We start from the raw sequence: 16,504 nt of genomic DNA, 5'->3' as shown, positions 1-16,504 counted from the left end.
GCCAATTAAAATTTGGAGACAAATAGTGGTCTGTGAACATAAGAATGAATGAATTTTAATTTTCTATGACTGCCTCTGACTTCCTATTACTGTCTCTCACTGCGGACTGACTGATGTGCAAAGATATGGAAGTTTTTATTGAGTCTTTTTCCATGGTTGATATAATTATATTGTTCTTTTTTCCATGTGGACTTTCTGCCATCAAATAGGGTAGCAGCCCTTCTTTCAGCTGGGTTATCCACATAGTTTTGCTCCAGTCTTCAGACACCTGTTTTCACACTAGCCATAATTCACTATGAAATTTCTTGGCATTGGCTCTGGAGCTCAAAACATATCAGTGATACACATTTAAACACAAGACCGTGGCTGCAGGAACACGGTGCCTGTAAGAAATCTGACCGGGATTTGGAATATTTGTGTCACATTCATCTTTACAACCAAAAAAGTCAGGCAAGAAAAGCACATTAAAGTCTATTTTTTACGGTATTGCCAGCGCCAGCTTTAACACAACAGCAACGCATTTTAGCCATTTTGTATTTAAGCGAGTTTCATGAAAATTCACTGACTGCATGTTATGCTTGCTAATCTGAAGCAAAAACAATTTTGACAGGGTCTATGCTTATTCAGTGCTTCATTCCAAACATTTCTCATTTCACTAAATACCCTTTGCTCCCAATTTATATAACAACTTCTACTCAATAGATCCATGGTCCTTGAATAACATTTTCTAGTTGTTATGAAATGCAAAAATTTTAATTGATTAAATAAAAATTGGAAAGCTTTTAAGTACCTAAAGGTTTCGAGACACTGGTATTACAGATGGTAAAACGGAAATAAATCTTCTAGCTATCGCATTCTAATGACTTTCATTCTAACTGGTGACAAATACTCCACATTCAAGTTAATCATCTGCACTCACTGCAGCTTAAGTTACTGGTTTTGAACCAATATTTTGTACCAAAAGATGTCTTGGGAAGTAAAATGCGACGGGATTTGCAGCAAACATGCAAAAGTCACATGCAGCCACACTACCCTTGGTACAGAATGCAAAGACGAGGATTGGGAAAATGAAGAACTGCCCACTGTAGGTGAAGATCGAGTACAAGACCACCTGAGGAATCTGAAGGTGCACAAGTCCATGGGACTTGATGAGATACATCCATGGGTCCTGAGGGATCTACCAGATGAGGTCGCTAAGCCACTGGCCATCATATTTGAGAAGTCGTGGTGGTCTGGCAAGGTTCCTGCCGGCTGGAAAAGGGGAAACATAACCCCTATTTTTAAAAAGGGAAACAAGGAAGACCCAGGGAACTATAGGCAGGTAGTCTCACCTCTGTGCCTGGCAAGATCATGGAGCAGATCCTCCTGGAAACTCTGCTGAGGCACGTAGAAAACAAGGAGGTGATTGGTGACAGCCAGCATGGCTTCACCAAGGGCACGTCACGCTGACAAATTTGGTGACCGCCTATGAAGGGGTTACAGTGGCAGTCAACAAGGGAAGACCAACTGATGTCATCTACTTGGATTTGTGCAAAGTGTTTGACACTGTCCCACACGATATCCTGGTCTCTAAATTGAAGAGACATGGATTCAACAAATGGACCACTCAGTGGATAAAGAACCGGCTGGACGGTCGCACTCAGAGAGTTGCGGTCAACGGCTTGATGTCCAAGTGGAGAGCAGTGACGAGTGGCGTCTCTCAGGGGTCGGTACTGGGGCCTGTACCGTTCAACATCTTTGTCGGAGACATGGACAGTGGGGTCGCATGCACCCTCAGCAATTCTGCCGATGATACCAAGCTCTTTGGAAAGGTAGATACGCTGGAGGGGAGGGATTCCATCCAGAGGGATCTGGACAGGCTGGAGAGGTGGGCCCGTGCCAACCTCATGCAGTTCAACAAGGCCAAATGCAAGGTCTTACACCTGGGTTGGAGCAATCCCAAGCACAAATACAGGCTTGGTGGGGAATGGCTGGAGAGCAGCCCTGAGGAGAAGGACCTGGGGTGCTGATTGACAAGAAGCTCAACATGAGCCAGCAATGTGCAATCGCAGCCCAGAAGGCCAACCGTATCCTGGGCTGCATCAGAAGTGTGGCCAGCAGGTCAAAGGAGGTGATTCTGCCCCTCTACTCCACTCTGGTGAGACCCCACCTGGAGTACTGCATCCAGCTCTGGGGTCCCCAACATAAGAAGGACATGGACCTGCTGGAGCGTGTCCAGAGAAGAGCGATGTGGATGATCCGAGGGCTGGAGCACCTCTCCTATGAGGAGAGGCTGAAAGAGTTGGGGCTGTTCAGCCTGGAGAAGAGAAGGCTCTGGGGACATCTTATTGCGGCCTTCCAGTACCTAAAGGGGGCCTACAGGAGAGCTGGGGAAGGGCTTTTTACTAGGGCATGCAGTGATAGGACAAGGGGGAATCACTTTAAACTAGAAGAGGGCAGGTTCAGATTGAATATTAGGAAGAGGTTTTTCACTTTAAGGGTGGTAAGGCACTGGAACAGGTTGCCCAGAGAGGTTGGGTTGCCCTGGAGGTGTTCAAGGCCAGGCTGGACGTGGCCTTGGGCAACCTGGTCTAGTGAGAGGTGTCCCTGTCTATGGCAGAGGTGTTGGAACTCAATGATCTTCAAGGTCCTTTTCAACCTAAACCATTCTATGATTCTATGATACTATGAAAAGTCACTGAATGTATACTCTAAACATATCTTCACACCTGAAATCTCTCTTTTGTCAAGCATTCTGAGGTTGGGGCACACAGTAATGAAAAAGGATGAGGCACTACTAAAATGCTTGCAATGTTCTTGAAAACTTGCTCCCTATCTCTTTCCACATTCATAATCCATGAATTATAAAACCCAGTATTTTTTAAGTGTTGCAAGTCACACACATGAAAATACAATTTTTTTTTAAAGTGAAAAAACAATAACACTATTACATTGGTTTCAGAGAAACAGATAACAAATGAAAAGTGCCTGGTGGTAGCGTAAGAGCTTGTATTTCTGAACACAACTAAGACAGACAAGCTACTTGTACCTTAATATCTCAATGCTCAGCCATGAAGTCTTTAAAACAGATTTTAAAAAGGAGGTGGTCCAACTTACTAAGTATTCTAACTCTGGCCTGTGAGTTGCGATTCTCCTTCCTCATTTATTTGATAAAGCATCACACTGCCATCACAGCAATTACTTGCCAGCCTGTGAACATCAAAACATCAGAAGCTGGTCACGCTGTAATTTTTCTGCCCCACAGAAGGCAGAGGTATCAAAAAATATTACTATTATTTATTTTCTGGGGACACCAAAACCTAAGTACCTGAAAGTGAGATACCTTCTGCAGACAATGAAATATGCTCCGCAGACACCTTCCTCCTCTCTCTAACATCCAGAACATGACCATGTAATTTCAGAAGAAAACCTTACAGCACACAGGAGTTCCATGCAAGGTAGTCTGCTGAACTCAATTGTACAGCGTAACAATACTATGTCCCTTAAGTCTAACATGCAATTTAGGACATACGATCTTGAATATCCTAATCACTTACAGAGCTACTGAGCTGAACTTAAGGCAGGCCAAACAGTACAAAATGCAATGTGAAAAATTATAACCTTAGTGCTGCACTATTTGGTATTATGACCTTATTAAGCTTTAATACACTTAAAACATACACATACTTCAAGAAAATAGGGTGAACAGATGTGTTTATTGGTAAAATGGATCTGTTCAACTGGACTGAAGAAGAATCGGCATTCATATAAAACTATATTCGCAGCAGATACCAATTCAAGGAGAAAAAAAAAAAATCAGTTGATCCCAAAAGTACACAGGAACACAAACATGTTTTTTGTAGTGAAAACCCTAAAGGGTAATACACAATGTACTGCACTCCACGCTCTCTTTGCTCTCTTCAGCAGGCCCACAGCTGAAAGGTACACGATAACTCTGTGTGGAGAACTTAAATTAGTTGTTCAGTCATATGAAGAAAAGAGACAGACAGAAAAAAAGTACAACAGTGTTATGTATGCAGATAACAACAAAACAGCCAAAATCTGATTTCTGAGTCTTCTGGCCTTTTACAGCATTCAGTTTATCGAAATCATGTATACTAGAATTGTAACAAATAACTTTAATTCTAACTTACCTACTGAACTTTCTGTGAACACTGTTAAGGTCTGTCCTCCCACACTTTGCAAAAGAAATGGATGTTCCCTCGGTGCACTGACTGAAGCAGGTTTTCCTCCGATATCGTTGATGCTTGCAAGCTCTTCATTCAAAGTAAATGACACCTAACAGTCACAATTACCACAGCGTTACTAAACAGACTAAATTACACAGCTTTACCAGTTATGGGAAAACAAAAAGAGAGAAAGAATAAGTAGTATAGCACATTTCCATTTCAAAAACATAAAAGGGTGGGATAAGAGTGTTACTATATTGATCTCTTGTTGAAGTAGAGAATTCCATGCTTTCATGTACTTAATAAAATTTACCCATCTTTTAAAAAATAGTAAATTACTTCATTCTGAAGTTAGAGAACAATTTGATTTTACTTATTAAAATGTAAGGCATAATAGGTTTTCAAACATTGTTCAGTAAGAGTGCTTTAAAATGTTTCATACAGCCAGCTAAGTCCCAGCAAAAGGTGCCAATGTACCACAACAAGTGTTATTAGCCCAGGGACTCCTGAATTGCATGCAGCCCAGGAGAGGTTCAAATATGTCTCCTTTGCTGTATTTACATTGTATGCCCAATACATGAGCTAAGGAGGTACTGGGGGGACTGGGTAACCAGAATCTCTCACCAGCCTTTTGCACTTACACATCACAAAACGTTTAGAGAGAAGGTGGCTACTACACTTGCCCAGATGGGTAAACAAACTTAGGGAATGAAGAGACTTGATGAAAGTCCCACAGTAAATCTATGGCCAGAGCTACGAACAGAATTCTCTCCTCCTGATTCTGCAGTACAATGTTTCATTACAGGTGTAACAAAAAGTATGAGAGATGAGAAACCAGCATATTCTAAACAATTTTTAGAATCCAAAATATAACACACTCACAGCCTTTGTATTTAGTAATTACTTACTTCTGTTCTTCCTTGATTTCTGCAAAAGAAAATATTTAATGTTTTAGTTTCCATAATCTAATTCCACAAGTTTAGCTTCCATTTTTTATTTCTATTTTTTCCCTTCCTTTTTTTTTTTAAATACAAAAGCAAATTCAAATTCTAGTTTTGTTATTCATCTTCAATCCTGAGCTGCTCAAATTTTTTTGTTATGCTGATGCACAAGAATAAATGGGAAAAGTCAGCAGGTGAGAACAGAAGCAGCAAAATAGCACATGTAAGTTAAGGAACATTCTCCAGTTAGATGTGCATATTTCTTAGGTTTAAGAAATCAAACATCACGTAAAGGGATACAGCCACTCCCCAGTACAATTTCATATAATTTATATTCATAACCACTATACAAGCAAGTACCATTCAGGTATCAGAGAAATATGCACAGTATTTGCAAGAAAGGATTATGCATTATAAGAGGTGCAACATAATCTACTTTAATGCAGGTAACTTCTAAGAATTGCAACCAATAAAGGTACAGTAAGAACTTACTTGGCAATCCTTAGTTTTCCCACTTCACCTCTTCCTGAAGCTTTATTCCACTGTTGTGACAAGTATTTGGGGACCTAAGAAAAGAAGACAGATTTCAAGAAAGGCAGATTTAAAAATTCTATATAAATTGTTTATGTGTATATACTTTAAATGCTTGTACCCTGACCACTTCAGAATACAGTATATACAGTAGACAATACAGAATCATAGAATGGTTTGAGTTGGAAGAAACCTTTAAAGGTCATCTTGTCCAACCCCTCTGCAATGAGCAGGGACATCTTCAGCTAGATCAGGTTGCTCAGAGCCCAGTCCAACCTGACCTTGAATGTTTCCAGGGATGGGGCATCTTCCACGTCTCTGGGCAAACTGTTTCAGTGTTTCATTACTCTTATTGTAAAAAATTTCTTCCTTATATCTAGTCTAACTCTACCCTCTTTTAGTTTAAAACCACTACACCTTGTCTTATCGCAACAGGCCCTGCTAAAAAGTTTGTCTCCATCTTTCTTGTAAGCCCCCTTTAAGCACTGAAAGGCTGCTATAAGGTCTCCCCGGAGCCTTCTCTTCTCCAGGCTGAACAACCCCAACTCTTTCAGCCTCTCCTCATAGGAGAGGTGCTCCAGCCCTCTGATCATCTTTGTGGCCCTCCTCTGGACCCACTCCAACAAGTCCGTGTCTCTCCTATGTTGGGGGCTCCAGAGCTGGATGCCATACTCCAGGTGGGGTCTTACTGGAGCAGAGTAGAGGGGCAGAACCACCTCCCTCAACCTGCTGGCCATGCTTCTTTTGATGCAGCCCAGGATATGGTTGGCTTTCTGGGCTGCGAGTACACATTGTCGGCTCATGTCCAGCTTTTCACCCAACAGTACCCCCAAGTCCTTCTTGGCAGGGCTGCTCTCAATCCATTTGCCCCACAGCCTGTATTGATACTGGGGGTTGCCCCAGCCCAGATGCAGGACCCTGCACTTAACCTTGTTGAATCTCATGATGTTCACATGGGCTCACTTCTCAAGCTGTTATATATATATATTCTGTTATGGAGAGCAAAAAGAATAACGTAGCACAAAACCAAGGCTGGTCTAGAGTCTCAAATTTCCCAAATGAGGGAAAAATCTTGTAATACCTTGAAACTTAAGTACTATAATCCAATCATGAAAGGCAAAAAAAGATCAGCATCATATTCTTAAACTAAGGAGTCTCAATAATTTTAGGGAAAACTATACTTTTAAATATTCATTAGAAATTATCATCTCTCTGGGAAATAAAAAACAAAACCAACCAACCAAGCACAACGATGAGAAGTTAGGCAATTATAACTCAGTGACTAAAAGGTGCTGTGAAGGGAAGGCTTAGAGTTTGGGAGCCTCTGACACTTTGAGCAGCAAGCCAGAGCCCTGTCACTGCCCTAGGCAGATCTGCCTCCCAGCACACATTCCCGTCACTGTACTGGGAAAAGTCTTTGTGCAGCTGGTCAGTATACAGAAGAGCAGACTGATCTGGCTGGGAGCTGTCGGACACTTCTGTGTTTTAGCTGTGCTAATTTTGTATTTAGAGGGAGAAAAAACCAAACCAGCTCCCCAGTCCATTTCCCCAAACAGCTGCACAAAGCAGAGGTCAGTGCAGGGACAGGAACAAGCAGCCCTGCTTAACCTGATACATCCAACTATCCTCCAGTGACGCTGACTCACCTACACACAAATTCCTTCAGTTACAAAGGTTTTGGTACCTGCAGCATCGGGAGATCTGGGCTCATAATGGTCAGTAAAGGTACCTCTGTAATCAACCAACAAGCTATCTTTCCAAGCAGACCTGTTTTTCTGCTTTTCCCATCAATGTACTGGTAGCTGAAATCACAGCCTGCCTCTCCACTGTCTGGCCAAAAAAGTACTAGCTAACTACTGCCAGATAAACTAGACCCCAGCAGTTGGCACTTCTAAGGTCTGCCTCAATGCCTTGCTGCTGCTGCTATGCCACACGCTCACGCTCCTCAGACTCCCGAATGTGTCCCAACAGCACTTATTTTTTCTGGAGATAGTAATGCCAGGAGGTGTCCAGTGCTCAGCAGAGTTATCCCGATTCTCCTTAAAGACCAGGCAATCTTAAAGATGACAAACAACATTTATTCTGTGAAGTCAAAAGGTTAAGCGTTTGTTTTGATACATGATGCTATCGCTGATGAACACCTGTAAATCTGAATGCTTGTATGAGCGCACAGTTCCCCGGGACTTCACAAGGTGGCCTGTGCTGGTGGCTGCCACTGCCTGCCCCAGAGAGAAGCTCCCAACTCAGCCCATATGTCCGTGCATCCAGCCCTGGTGAGGCACTTCAAGTTTAGCCCCAGAGGAACGAGGAACTTCTCTACCTTCTCTGCTCCACCGCAGGGCATCAGTTCTAGACGCGTCTACTTTTCCTTGCAAGAATCCAACTCAATCAGCTATAAGCACAGAGTAAAATGCTTTGCAGATCACAGTTTTTTTTCCCCACCATTCAGCAATTACGACTGTCTTTTCTATGATGGCTTTTTATAAAGACTGAACATGACACATTAGTACAACAAATGTGAGATTGGAGCAATTTCCCCCCTACACACATGCTATTAGATGTAGAAGTACCGTGGCATATCAAGAGATGGAATACAGACCTGAGGCAGTAAGGACAATCTCACATCTGACTACTTAAAACTAATTGTAAGATGTTCAAGTGATATGGAAATTACAGACTTTTTTCAAAAGGAAATAGCTGAAAGCAGTCTAATAGAAGCTACTACTTCCTATAAACCCCTTTCTTTCTAATAAGGATTCAGCAGTCACTGGGACAACATCATCTTAAAGACCTACAGTAGTCTCAGTGTCTAGCAAAACAGTGACTTGTTAAAGGAAAAATCATTTAGTGTTCCAATGCCACATACTAAAGAAGCATTCAGATATAAGAATTTTATATCTTTTTTCTTCATATGCTCATGACACATCAGGACGAATCTACATTCTTTAATTTTGCAGCAATTTTCTTTACTGGTACAGCAAAGTTTATCCTGGCTCACACAGTCTACAGCTACTGCAAACATCTGTGCCCACGTAGAAAAATGGTGTGAGACACAGCCAGCGAGAAAGAGAAACGCCTGTGGCATTTTCTGTTTCAAGCAGCAAAGAGGCACTTTGCAGTCTGATTTTTGTCTTCCATAGAATAAAACTAAGCCAAGTTTCACTGCATAGCTGAAGCGGCGAACAGCCTGCTCCAGGAACTTGCTGACAAACAGCAACCTGCTAGCTTCCTGAAGCTCAAATGAATTTAACACTAACCTTGCAATTACCTGTTCTTCAAAAAAAAAACAGAAAACGTATTGGTACTGGTGCTTAGCACTTTCCCTTAGCCTCACAGCACCCCATGAGGTACTGTGGAATAGCTATAAAATCCAGATGTGCTCCAACTGCTCAGCCAAACTAAATGTCAGTCCAGGTTTCCATAAAGTCCTAACACTGGGTCAAAAATGACACAAATGCACAAGAGAAAGCCATGAATTGGAACAATCTATTGATAAATATTTTTTCCACAGTTTTCAAACTGGTAATTTTCTACGGCAGATTTCATGCTAGATCAGATGTCATTTTCTTTCTAAAGCCAAGATAAATGCCATGACATATGCCCCAGGTGACTCAATAGAAATATTATTATGTGATTGCACCTAATCTGTATCTAATTTATATTGCCAGGTAATAAGGTAGAGGCACATTCGGTATGAGTGGACAAGGAGTGAAGGACTCTCATGCTGTTAAAATCACTGACTTGGTATATAATATAATCAGACATGGAATTTATTCAGATTAAGAGGTTGCAGATCAATCATACTTCTTTCAGCTGCATGGTAAACAGTCTTAAAGAGTGCAATTAATCATCTTTTTGCTGGCTATGCAGAGAAAGAAAAAGGGTTACAAAGGACTGTGATCGAAGGATTACTTCTAGCTATACACAGATACTTCAGTTAAAACCAGATGGTATTCTCAAAACCACATGCCAGACTGTAGCTCCATGCTAATGGCATAAACGCTCACAGGAAAGATTAAATAGTCTTACACACTGTAGACGTCTTAATTTGCCACTTTCTTTTAACTTTAGCATAATAAAAGTTTAACTTGCAAACAACAGCCAGTTTTCAAACTCTTTAACGCTCCCTGAAAGAACATACAGAAAACAAGAGTGACCCGCTTTTACAGAGCAGAAAGAATTCTCAAAGATCCCACAGCAGGATTTTGAAAAATACATACCCACAGAAAGACTAACTGGCGGACAGAGTCCCGGCCACACTGTGAGGCTACTGAACATTTTCAAGACAAGTGGCCTTTATTCTGGGATTTGTAGGCAAGAACACTCTTCTCTCCAAAAGAACATTCAATTTAATCACAAGAAATCTGACATACTAAGTAGCATCACTTCAAGACCTCTTCACATGGCTGTTTTCTTCTTGCTACTCACATCACACGAACACCCAGGCCTCCAGTACATGAGGCACCCTGCAGTTATTGTACAACATGAGGGTCTCTGCTCCACACATCTTTCGGCTTATTCACAGCTTCCTATCTGTCTTTAGAAAAAAACATACAAGCAGCCTCTATGTATAATAAACTACTTCCAATTTTCTGTATGAAATTAAATTAGCTCTTTCTCTATACAGCAATCGGTACGCAGTACTTACATCAGAAATTGAGTAAGGCTGATGTCAGGTTCTATGTTTTTGTTTTCCTTTGAACATACAAAAAAGAAATTCTATAAAGATATCATCTTTCTAGATACAGATCAATGCAGCAGATTAAATAGAAAAAAACAAACCACCATGCAGGGAACAAGAAATTAACAATTCTAATGGATAACACTAAATGGGCTTCACTTTACCACAAGTACATAACCAACAGTTCTTATAATATTTCCCTATCTTAGCTTTCACTGAAAACACATAAAGAATTATTCCAGTTGCTTTCTGGGTTTGTATTAAAGCGACTCACTGGATTTCTGGTACCTCCTCGTACCGCTTATGCTTCTAAAATACTCATCACTACATTTTTTATTGTCTGTTAAGTAGTCTCTCTGGAATACTTTCTGTGGTAGCATAATACGTGCTAAAAGGAAATTAAATCAGCCAGGTTTTTTATTCCAGCAGAACTGATTGCTCTCTCCCTCAAAGGAAGGATAAATTCAGCCTCGTTATCCTAGCTACTGAAGTTAAAAAGTACAGGTGCTACACACCGTCATGCATCTGAATGTGCTGAAGGTCCTAGTAACAACGACAGTTGTTTCCAAGTTCAGGTGCAAAGGAATTCAAAGGATAAAATCTTGCACATCCCTTGCTATGGCCTATCAATGTTAGCAACTTTGTAATATTTTTTTTTACTGTCATTATTATACAAGAAGACAGACAAATTATAAGTTCAGACCACGTGCATGAAGGATTCCATCACACTTACTTGGAAGGGTAAAATTTAAGCATTCCTTCTAGCTTGTTTTTCTCATTAAACCAGGCAGCACTGTGTGCTCACCAAGAGGCATCAACTGTAAGCATAGATGTGCCTGAAAATTCCTGGTTTGCTTCAAGAAACACCAAACTGTACCAGATTAAAGGACAAGCAAGTTCAGTGTCCTGTCTCCAAATGCAGCCAACAGCAGATACTTCAGGAAGAGGAGAACATAAGAAGAAAAGGTATTTCCCCAGCATACTCTTCTAATTTCTAGGATCTTTTACCCAGCAGTCTCGGGGTATGGAAGCATATTAATTTTTAACCTCTCCATCCAATTTTCTTGACTGAATTTGTCTGATGGCTTTTTGAGCTTCTGCAAAGTTTTGATATTCACAACTTCCTACTGCAACAAATTCCAAATTTTAACATGTGGTGTAAAATGGTACCTGCTTTGTTTGTTCTGAGCCCCGTCAGATGAATTAATTTTACACACTCCTAATCCTTGTGTTTGAACTGACTCTTCCCTATTCACCTTTGCCTATTCACTGTTTCCTTATCCACCTGTGACATTACTCATTACTTCAGAGCTCTATAAGATTTCCAAATCGATCATCTTGCCAGCCTGAAAGGTAACAACTTATTTTGGGGTTCCCTCCACAGCCACCATTCCTTGTTCCCCAGATCATCCCTGCTGCTCCCCTCTGTACTGTTCTAGGTCCACTATACACTTTCCATGATGGAGCGGATGAGACCACAACTATACACAGTATTCAGGATACAGGCAATATGATGGCACAATAATATTTTCTCTTTTGTTCTCTGTATCTTTTGTAATCATGCCCAATGTGGATTCTGCTCATTTGACATGACATTCTTACAGCGTTATCCACACCTACTGAAAACCTAAACCTCCTCCTAAATGACAACAAGCAGCAGAGACCCAATCGCCGCGTATGTATAATTAGAATAGCTATTCTCCATGCACGTCACATTAGTTTTCAGCTCTGAATTTCATTTGCCATTTTATCATCCTGTCACTTAGTATATCATGATATACTTCTGCAGCTTTCTGCTATCAGCTTTCATTTTTACTGCGCTGCATAAGCTATTATGACTAGAGCACTATGCAGTGTTCATTACGGTTTCATGAAACCAGATATTCAGGTGTCAGTACAGAAGAGGAAGCCAGATGCAGTGACCTACCCGCCACCAGAAATTCTGCACTGCAAAGCAAGTCTGAAATTCCCCACCATTTTCAAGGGCCACAATAGGATGTTTCAGTAGTTGAATTACAATGGTGTCACACCCCCTCACCACCCAGGGCCAGTATCTGGGTACTACCCTGTCCCCACAGGTTCTTTCAAGTTGATGGTCTGGGCCTGTTCCCTCCATCCCCAAAGAAGGAAAAGGAAGCTACTGTCTCTTCCCAGACAGAACTAACACAAGTCTAGAAAAACGGGGGCATATCCACAGGGGACTAGAAGGAGGCCAGGGCACATATTCCCCCACTGGCTGTGAGTGTCCTCTTTCCTGAGCCAACGCTTGCTGTTGCCAGCAGAAGCAGCCAAGCCACCTCGATAGAAAGACCCTCCAGAGAGCAGAGCTGACTTGTAAGCAGTGTCGGCCTCGTTTGCAGCAGCAGGCGTGAGCGTGGGCCTGCACCAAACAGGTGCCTGGGTTTCACTGGATGATCTTAATACCTTTTCATAGTATCTTCACTATAGCTGTACTTCTGTAGCACCCAGGTAAGGTGTAGTGATGAGACAGGCATTTATTTTTCTTGTGGTTTGTTTTCGGTTTGGGTTTTTTTTGTTGTTGTTTGTTTGGTTTTTTTTTTTTTTTTTTTTTTTATTTTTTTTTAACCAGGATGTGAACTTGGGAGCACTCGAACTTTCTCCGACTCTCAAGATTTTTGGGAAACCAAAAGTTTACGCTGCCATGTTTGTTACCCCTCAATAAAGCACGAGCCAAGGACAGCTCCCAGGTCACCCAGTTTTCCCTGCGGTGTTTCCTTGCCCCCAGCAGCCGCCCGGCCCGGGCACACGCCACGCGTCGCTGCCCGCCCAGCCCCCGTGGCCACCAGAAGATAAACAGGGGCAACAGCTGCCCGGGGGCACGGGACAAGCCTGACGCGGACAACCCCGGCCCCGCGCCGCGGGTGGACTCCCCATTATCCCCCAGGTACGGCCCGCTCCACACCGCCCTCCGGCTTCTTCCGCGGGACCCGCCGGCCGCCGCCATCCCGGGGGCGGCGACGGGAAGAAAGCCCGGCCGCCACAAGGCCGTGCCAGGCCGGGCCCGCCGGAGCGCCGGCGGCTTCTCACCTTCACCAGCCACATGCCCGTGTTCTGCTTGGCCCCGGTGAGGTCCAGCTCGCCCTTCTCGCTCATGGCGGTGCAGGTGGCCGGGGCCGAGGCGGAGGACAAGGCTGGCTCTTCCTGCTCCCGCGGCCGCTGTACCCGCCCGGACCCGCACGGCAGCGCACCGCCGGCAGACGGTGGCCCGCGGCGGACAAACCTCCTCCGCTCGCGGAGCACGGCTGGGGAGGGGCGGGACGGCGAGTCCTCGCTGCTGCGGGGACGGCGGTTCGAGTCCCCACCCCGGCGCAACCGAGGGAGGGTCTCGGCATGGGGGCCACAAAAAAGTTATTCTCTCCCTGTAAGGAAGGGGTTGTCCCGGCATGTTGGAGAACGGCAGCAGCATGCGAAATGGTCTAGAGAAACTGGAGAAGCAGTCTGGAGAGGGGGCACTGCCATGACAGTGTTCTCCCAGGAAAATGGCGGGCTGGGGAGTGGCTGTGGGGTGAGGGGTCAAAGCATCACAGTGTGCCCAAATGTCACAAAAATGAGAAAAATAGAGCAGGTGAATCGTTTAAAATGGATAAAAAGGGAAAAATTAGGCTTAGCTTTCTGCAAAGGGAACTCATGGTGTTGGAACACTGTGTCTGAAGATGGGATGGCGTCTCAGACACTGAAAATGTCTTAAGTCAGGAGACAGCGGGCACCTACCATTTCTGCTTTCAGAGGGGGGAAATTGGGCTTAGATACCCTCTCTAAGTCCCTATTTTATGACTCTGTCCCTATCACTGGGGAAGTTTTCCCAATGTCGAGACTGTTTCCCTTGTTGCACTTCAAGCTCGTTATTTCTCATCTATCCATTGTGGACATGGAAAGCAATTTATTACCTTCCTCTCTGCAGTTTTACTTTATCCCTTCACTGAGATGTATCCCTTTGGTTTGTCTCCACTTATACCAAACAACCTCCATTTGTTCAATTTTGTCTCATAGGTCATATTTTCTAGACCTCTGGTCGTGACCGTTCCCCTCTGAATTCTCCCCGGTGCAGGTTCACATCCTCCCTGAAGTCTGGTTGCAAATCAGTGAAGGTTGTACTCAATCTGAGACTGCACCAGCAGCAAGCAGAGCGTATTTCTGGTACCATACGCAAGGCATTGCTCATCTGGCGTGCAGAAAACCATCTCGGTATTACATCTCAGATATGATTGTCTTTCTAATTATAGGCAAGCATCTAGGTAACCAAGGAGGGCAGTGCTTTTATCCATATCCGAAGCAACAGCAGCTAACATTGGACTATTCTGGTTAGGGTAAATGACATTTAAAAATTACTTTTGTTTTTACATTGGAACTGTACTTGTCTGCAGAACTCAGCTGGGAGGGTGGGTGAAGCTTATACTGCTAGTCAGCTTCTACTAAAAATTCAGTTTTCATTAAGACAACCTTTCACAGACACACCAGAGGCATCTCCCCAAATGCTAACAAAAACGGGAACAGATGCATCTCAATAGAGGTAAAACCAGCCACCATTCCTGGGATTGTGTGACCCCCAAATATTATAGATCTAAGACCCTTTGGTTTGTTTACCTGAAAAAAAGATGAGTATACACAGACAAACACCATCACTTTACAGTTTGCTTTTGAGTCCTACTGCACTGATTCTCTGTGCTGTACATGGGACAGTTTCTTCCTGGGGTGTCTTTGAGAACAAGTCAGTGAATTCTCTATAAGAGAAACACGGAGGCATGGCTGGATATCCAAGAAGGTATGTATACAGCTGTATCCTGCCTCCCTGTCTGTACCCAGCACAGTCCTCCAGCATAACTCCAGGAAACACTGCACCCTCGACCGCAGCCAAAAGCTCTCAGGCCGTTTTTCAGGATATATGCTGTTCCCCACCCTGCTGTAAAACAACTTAGTGATGGCTCTGGCAGAAATAAGGGGCTCAGTGATATGATTTTCCTAGAATCATAGAATGGTTTGAGTCGGAAGGGACCTTCAAAGATCATCTAGTTCCAACCCCCCTGACATGGGCAGGGACATCTTCCACTAGACCAGGTTGCTCAAAGCCCCATCCAGCCTGGCCTTGAACACCTCCGGGGATGGGGCCTCCACAGCGTCTCTGGGCAACCTGTTCCAGTGTCTCACCACCCTCATCATAAAAAAATTCTTCCTTATATCCAGTCTAAACCTACCCTTTTGTAGTTTAAAACCATTGCCCCTTGTCCTCTCACTATGGGCCCTGGGTAAAAAGTCTCTCCATCTTTCCTGTAGAACCCCTTTATGTACTGTAAGGCTGCTATAAGGTCTTCCTGGAGCCTTCTCTTCTCCAGGCTGAACAACCCCAACTGTCTTAGACTGTCCATATAGGAGAGGTGCTCCAGCCCTCTGATCATTTTCGTGTCCCTCCTCTAGACTCACTCCAACAGGTCCTAGTCTGTTTTCTGCTGGGGGATCCCACAGCTGGATGCCATACTCCAGGTGGCATCTCAAATTTTCCCCTAGGATGGACATTGAATTAACAACAAAGTTCTTCCTCTGCCACCACTCCCAGCTCAGTCTGTGTGCTCAGATCACAACCACTGCCCCTTTTAAGAAAAAAGCAGTGGAACGGCTGTTTCTAACAGGAGTGACATTTTCAGCGAGGTGGCATCATGGCGGGTTTGGATGAGCCTGTGCACCGCTGGACGGGCGATGGAAGGAGAGGAGCTCTGCTTGCAAGAGGCCTGGCTGCAGGCAATGGCAGCGTGGATGACCACCTCGGGACTCCTTAGAGAAGGAACCCACGAGGAGCCATCGCTTCTATTCCAGGCACAAATGACAATAGCAAAAACCTCTGTAAAAGCCTGGCAATTGGGGTGGCTCAGCTGGCAACCCGGAGGGGAAGGCGGCCAGGCAGAGATCTCTCCTGGCTCCCTCCAGGCAGCCTCTCCAGACCCGTTTCCATGGAAACTGAATTTAAAGGGACAACAAGCAGGAAAAGAGCGCATTTTCATTAATTCCCCATTTAAAACTCAACCTTCTGTTTGCCATGGAGGAGGATCTGGGAGCCAGCTGCAGAGCTGTGTGTTAGCCACCCATTTTCTTCTTGCTTGCACGGAAACAGATGTTCTGTCTGAGGATATAGGTGGCCAAATTCAGATATGAACAACCTTTATCTCTCC

The 16,504-nt window shown here is 43.7% G+C and overlaps 1 protein-coding gene across 2 annotated transcripts in view; it reads right to left on the bottom strand.

Moving 5' to 3' along the window:
- The window catches only part of GTF2F2 (general transcription factor IIF subunit 2), a 95,960-nt gene extending 82,462 nt beyond the window's left edge, over nucleotides 1-13,498 (bottom strand). For both annotated transcript variants that reach the window (XR_014269356.1, XM_082485922.1), the window contains exons 1-4: nucleotides 13,371-13,498; nucleotides 5,603-5,676; nucleotides 5,078-5,096; nucleotides 4,134-4,278 (exon numbers count right to left, since the gene is read on the bottom strand). Coding sequence is in view for 1 of the 2 variants with exons in the window: in XM_082485922.1 (XP_082342048.1) it covers nucleotides 4,134-4,278; nucleotides 5,078-5,096; nucleotides 5,603-5,676; nucleotides 13,371-13,436 (304 nt within the window). In the remaining variant the exon portion in view is untranslated. The remainder of the gene's footprint in view (nucleotides 1-4,133; nucleotides 4,279-5,077; nucleotides 5,097-5,602; nucleotides 5,677-13,370) is intronic.
- Nucleotides 13,499-16,504: the final 3,006 nt, after the last annotated feature.

Source organism: Vanellus vanellus (genome assembly GCF_965231255.1).
Source record: "Vanellus vanellus genome assembly, chromosome: 1".
In the NCBI taxonomy this organism is placed as follows: Eukaryota; Metazoa; Chordata; class Aves; order Charadriiformes; family Charadriidae; genus Vanellus; species Vanellus vanellus.
The sequence above is the reverse complement of the archived record's forward strand: the minus strand, read 5'-3'. Positions and strand labels throughout refer to the sequence as shown.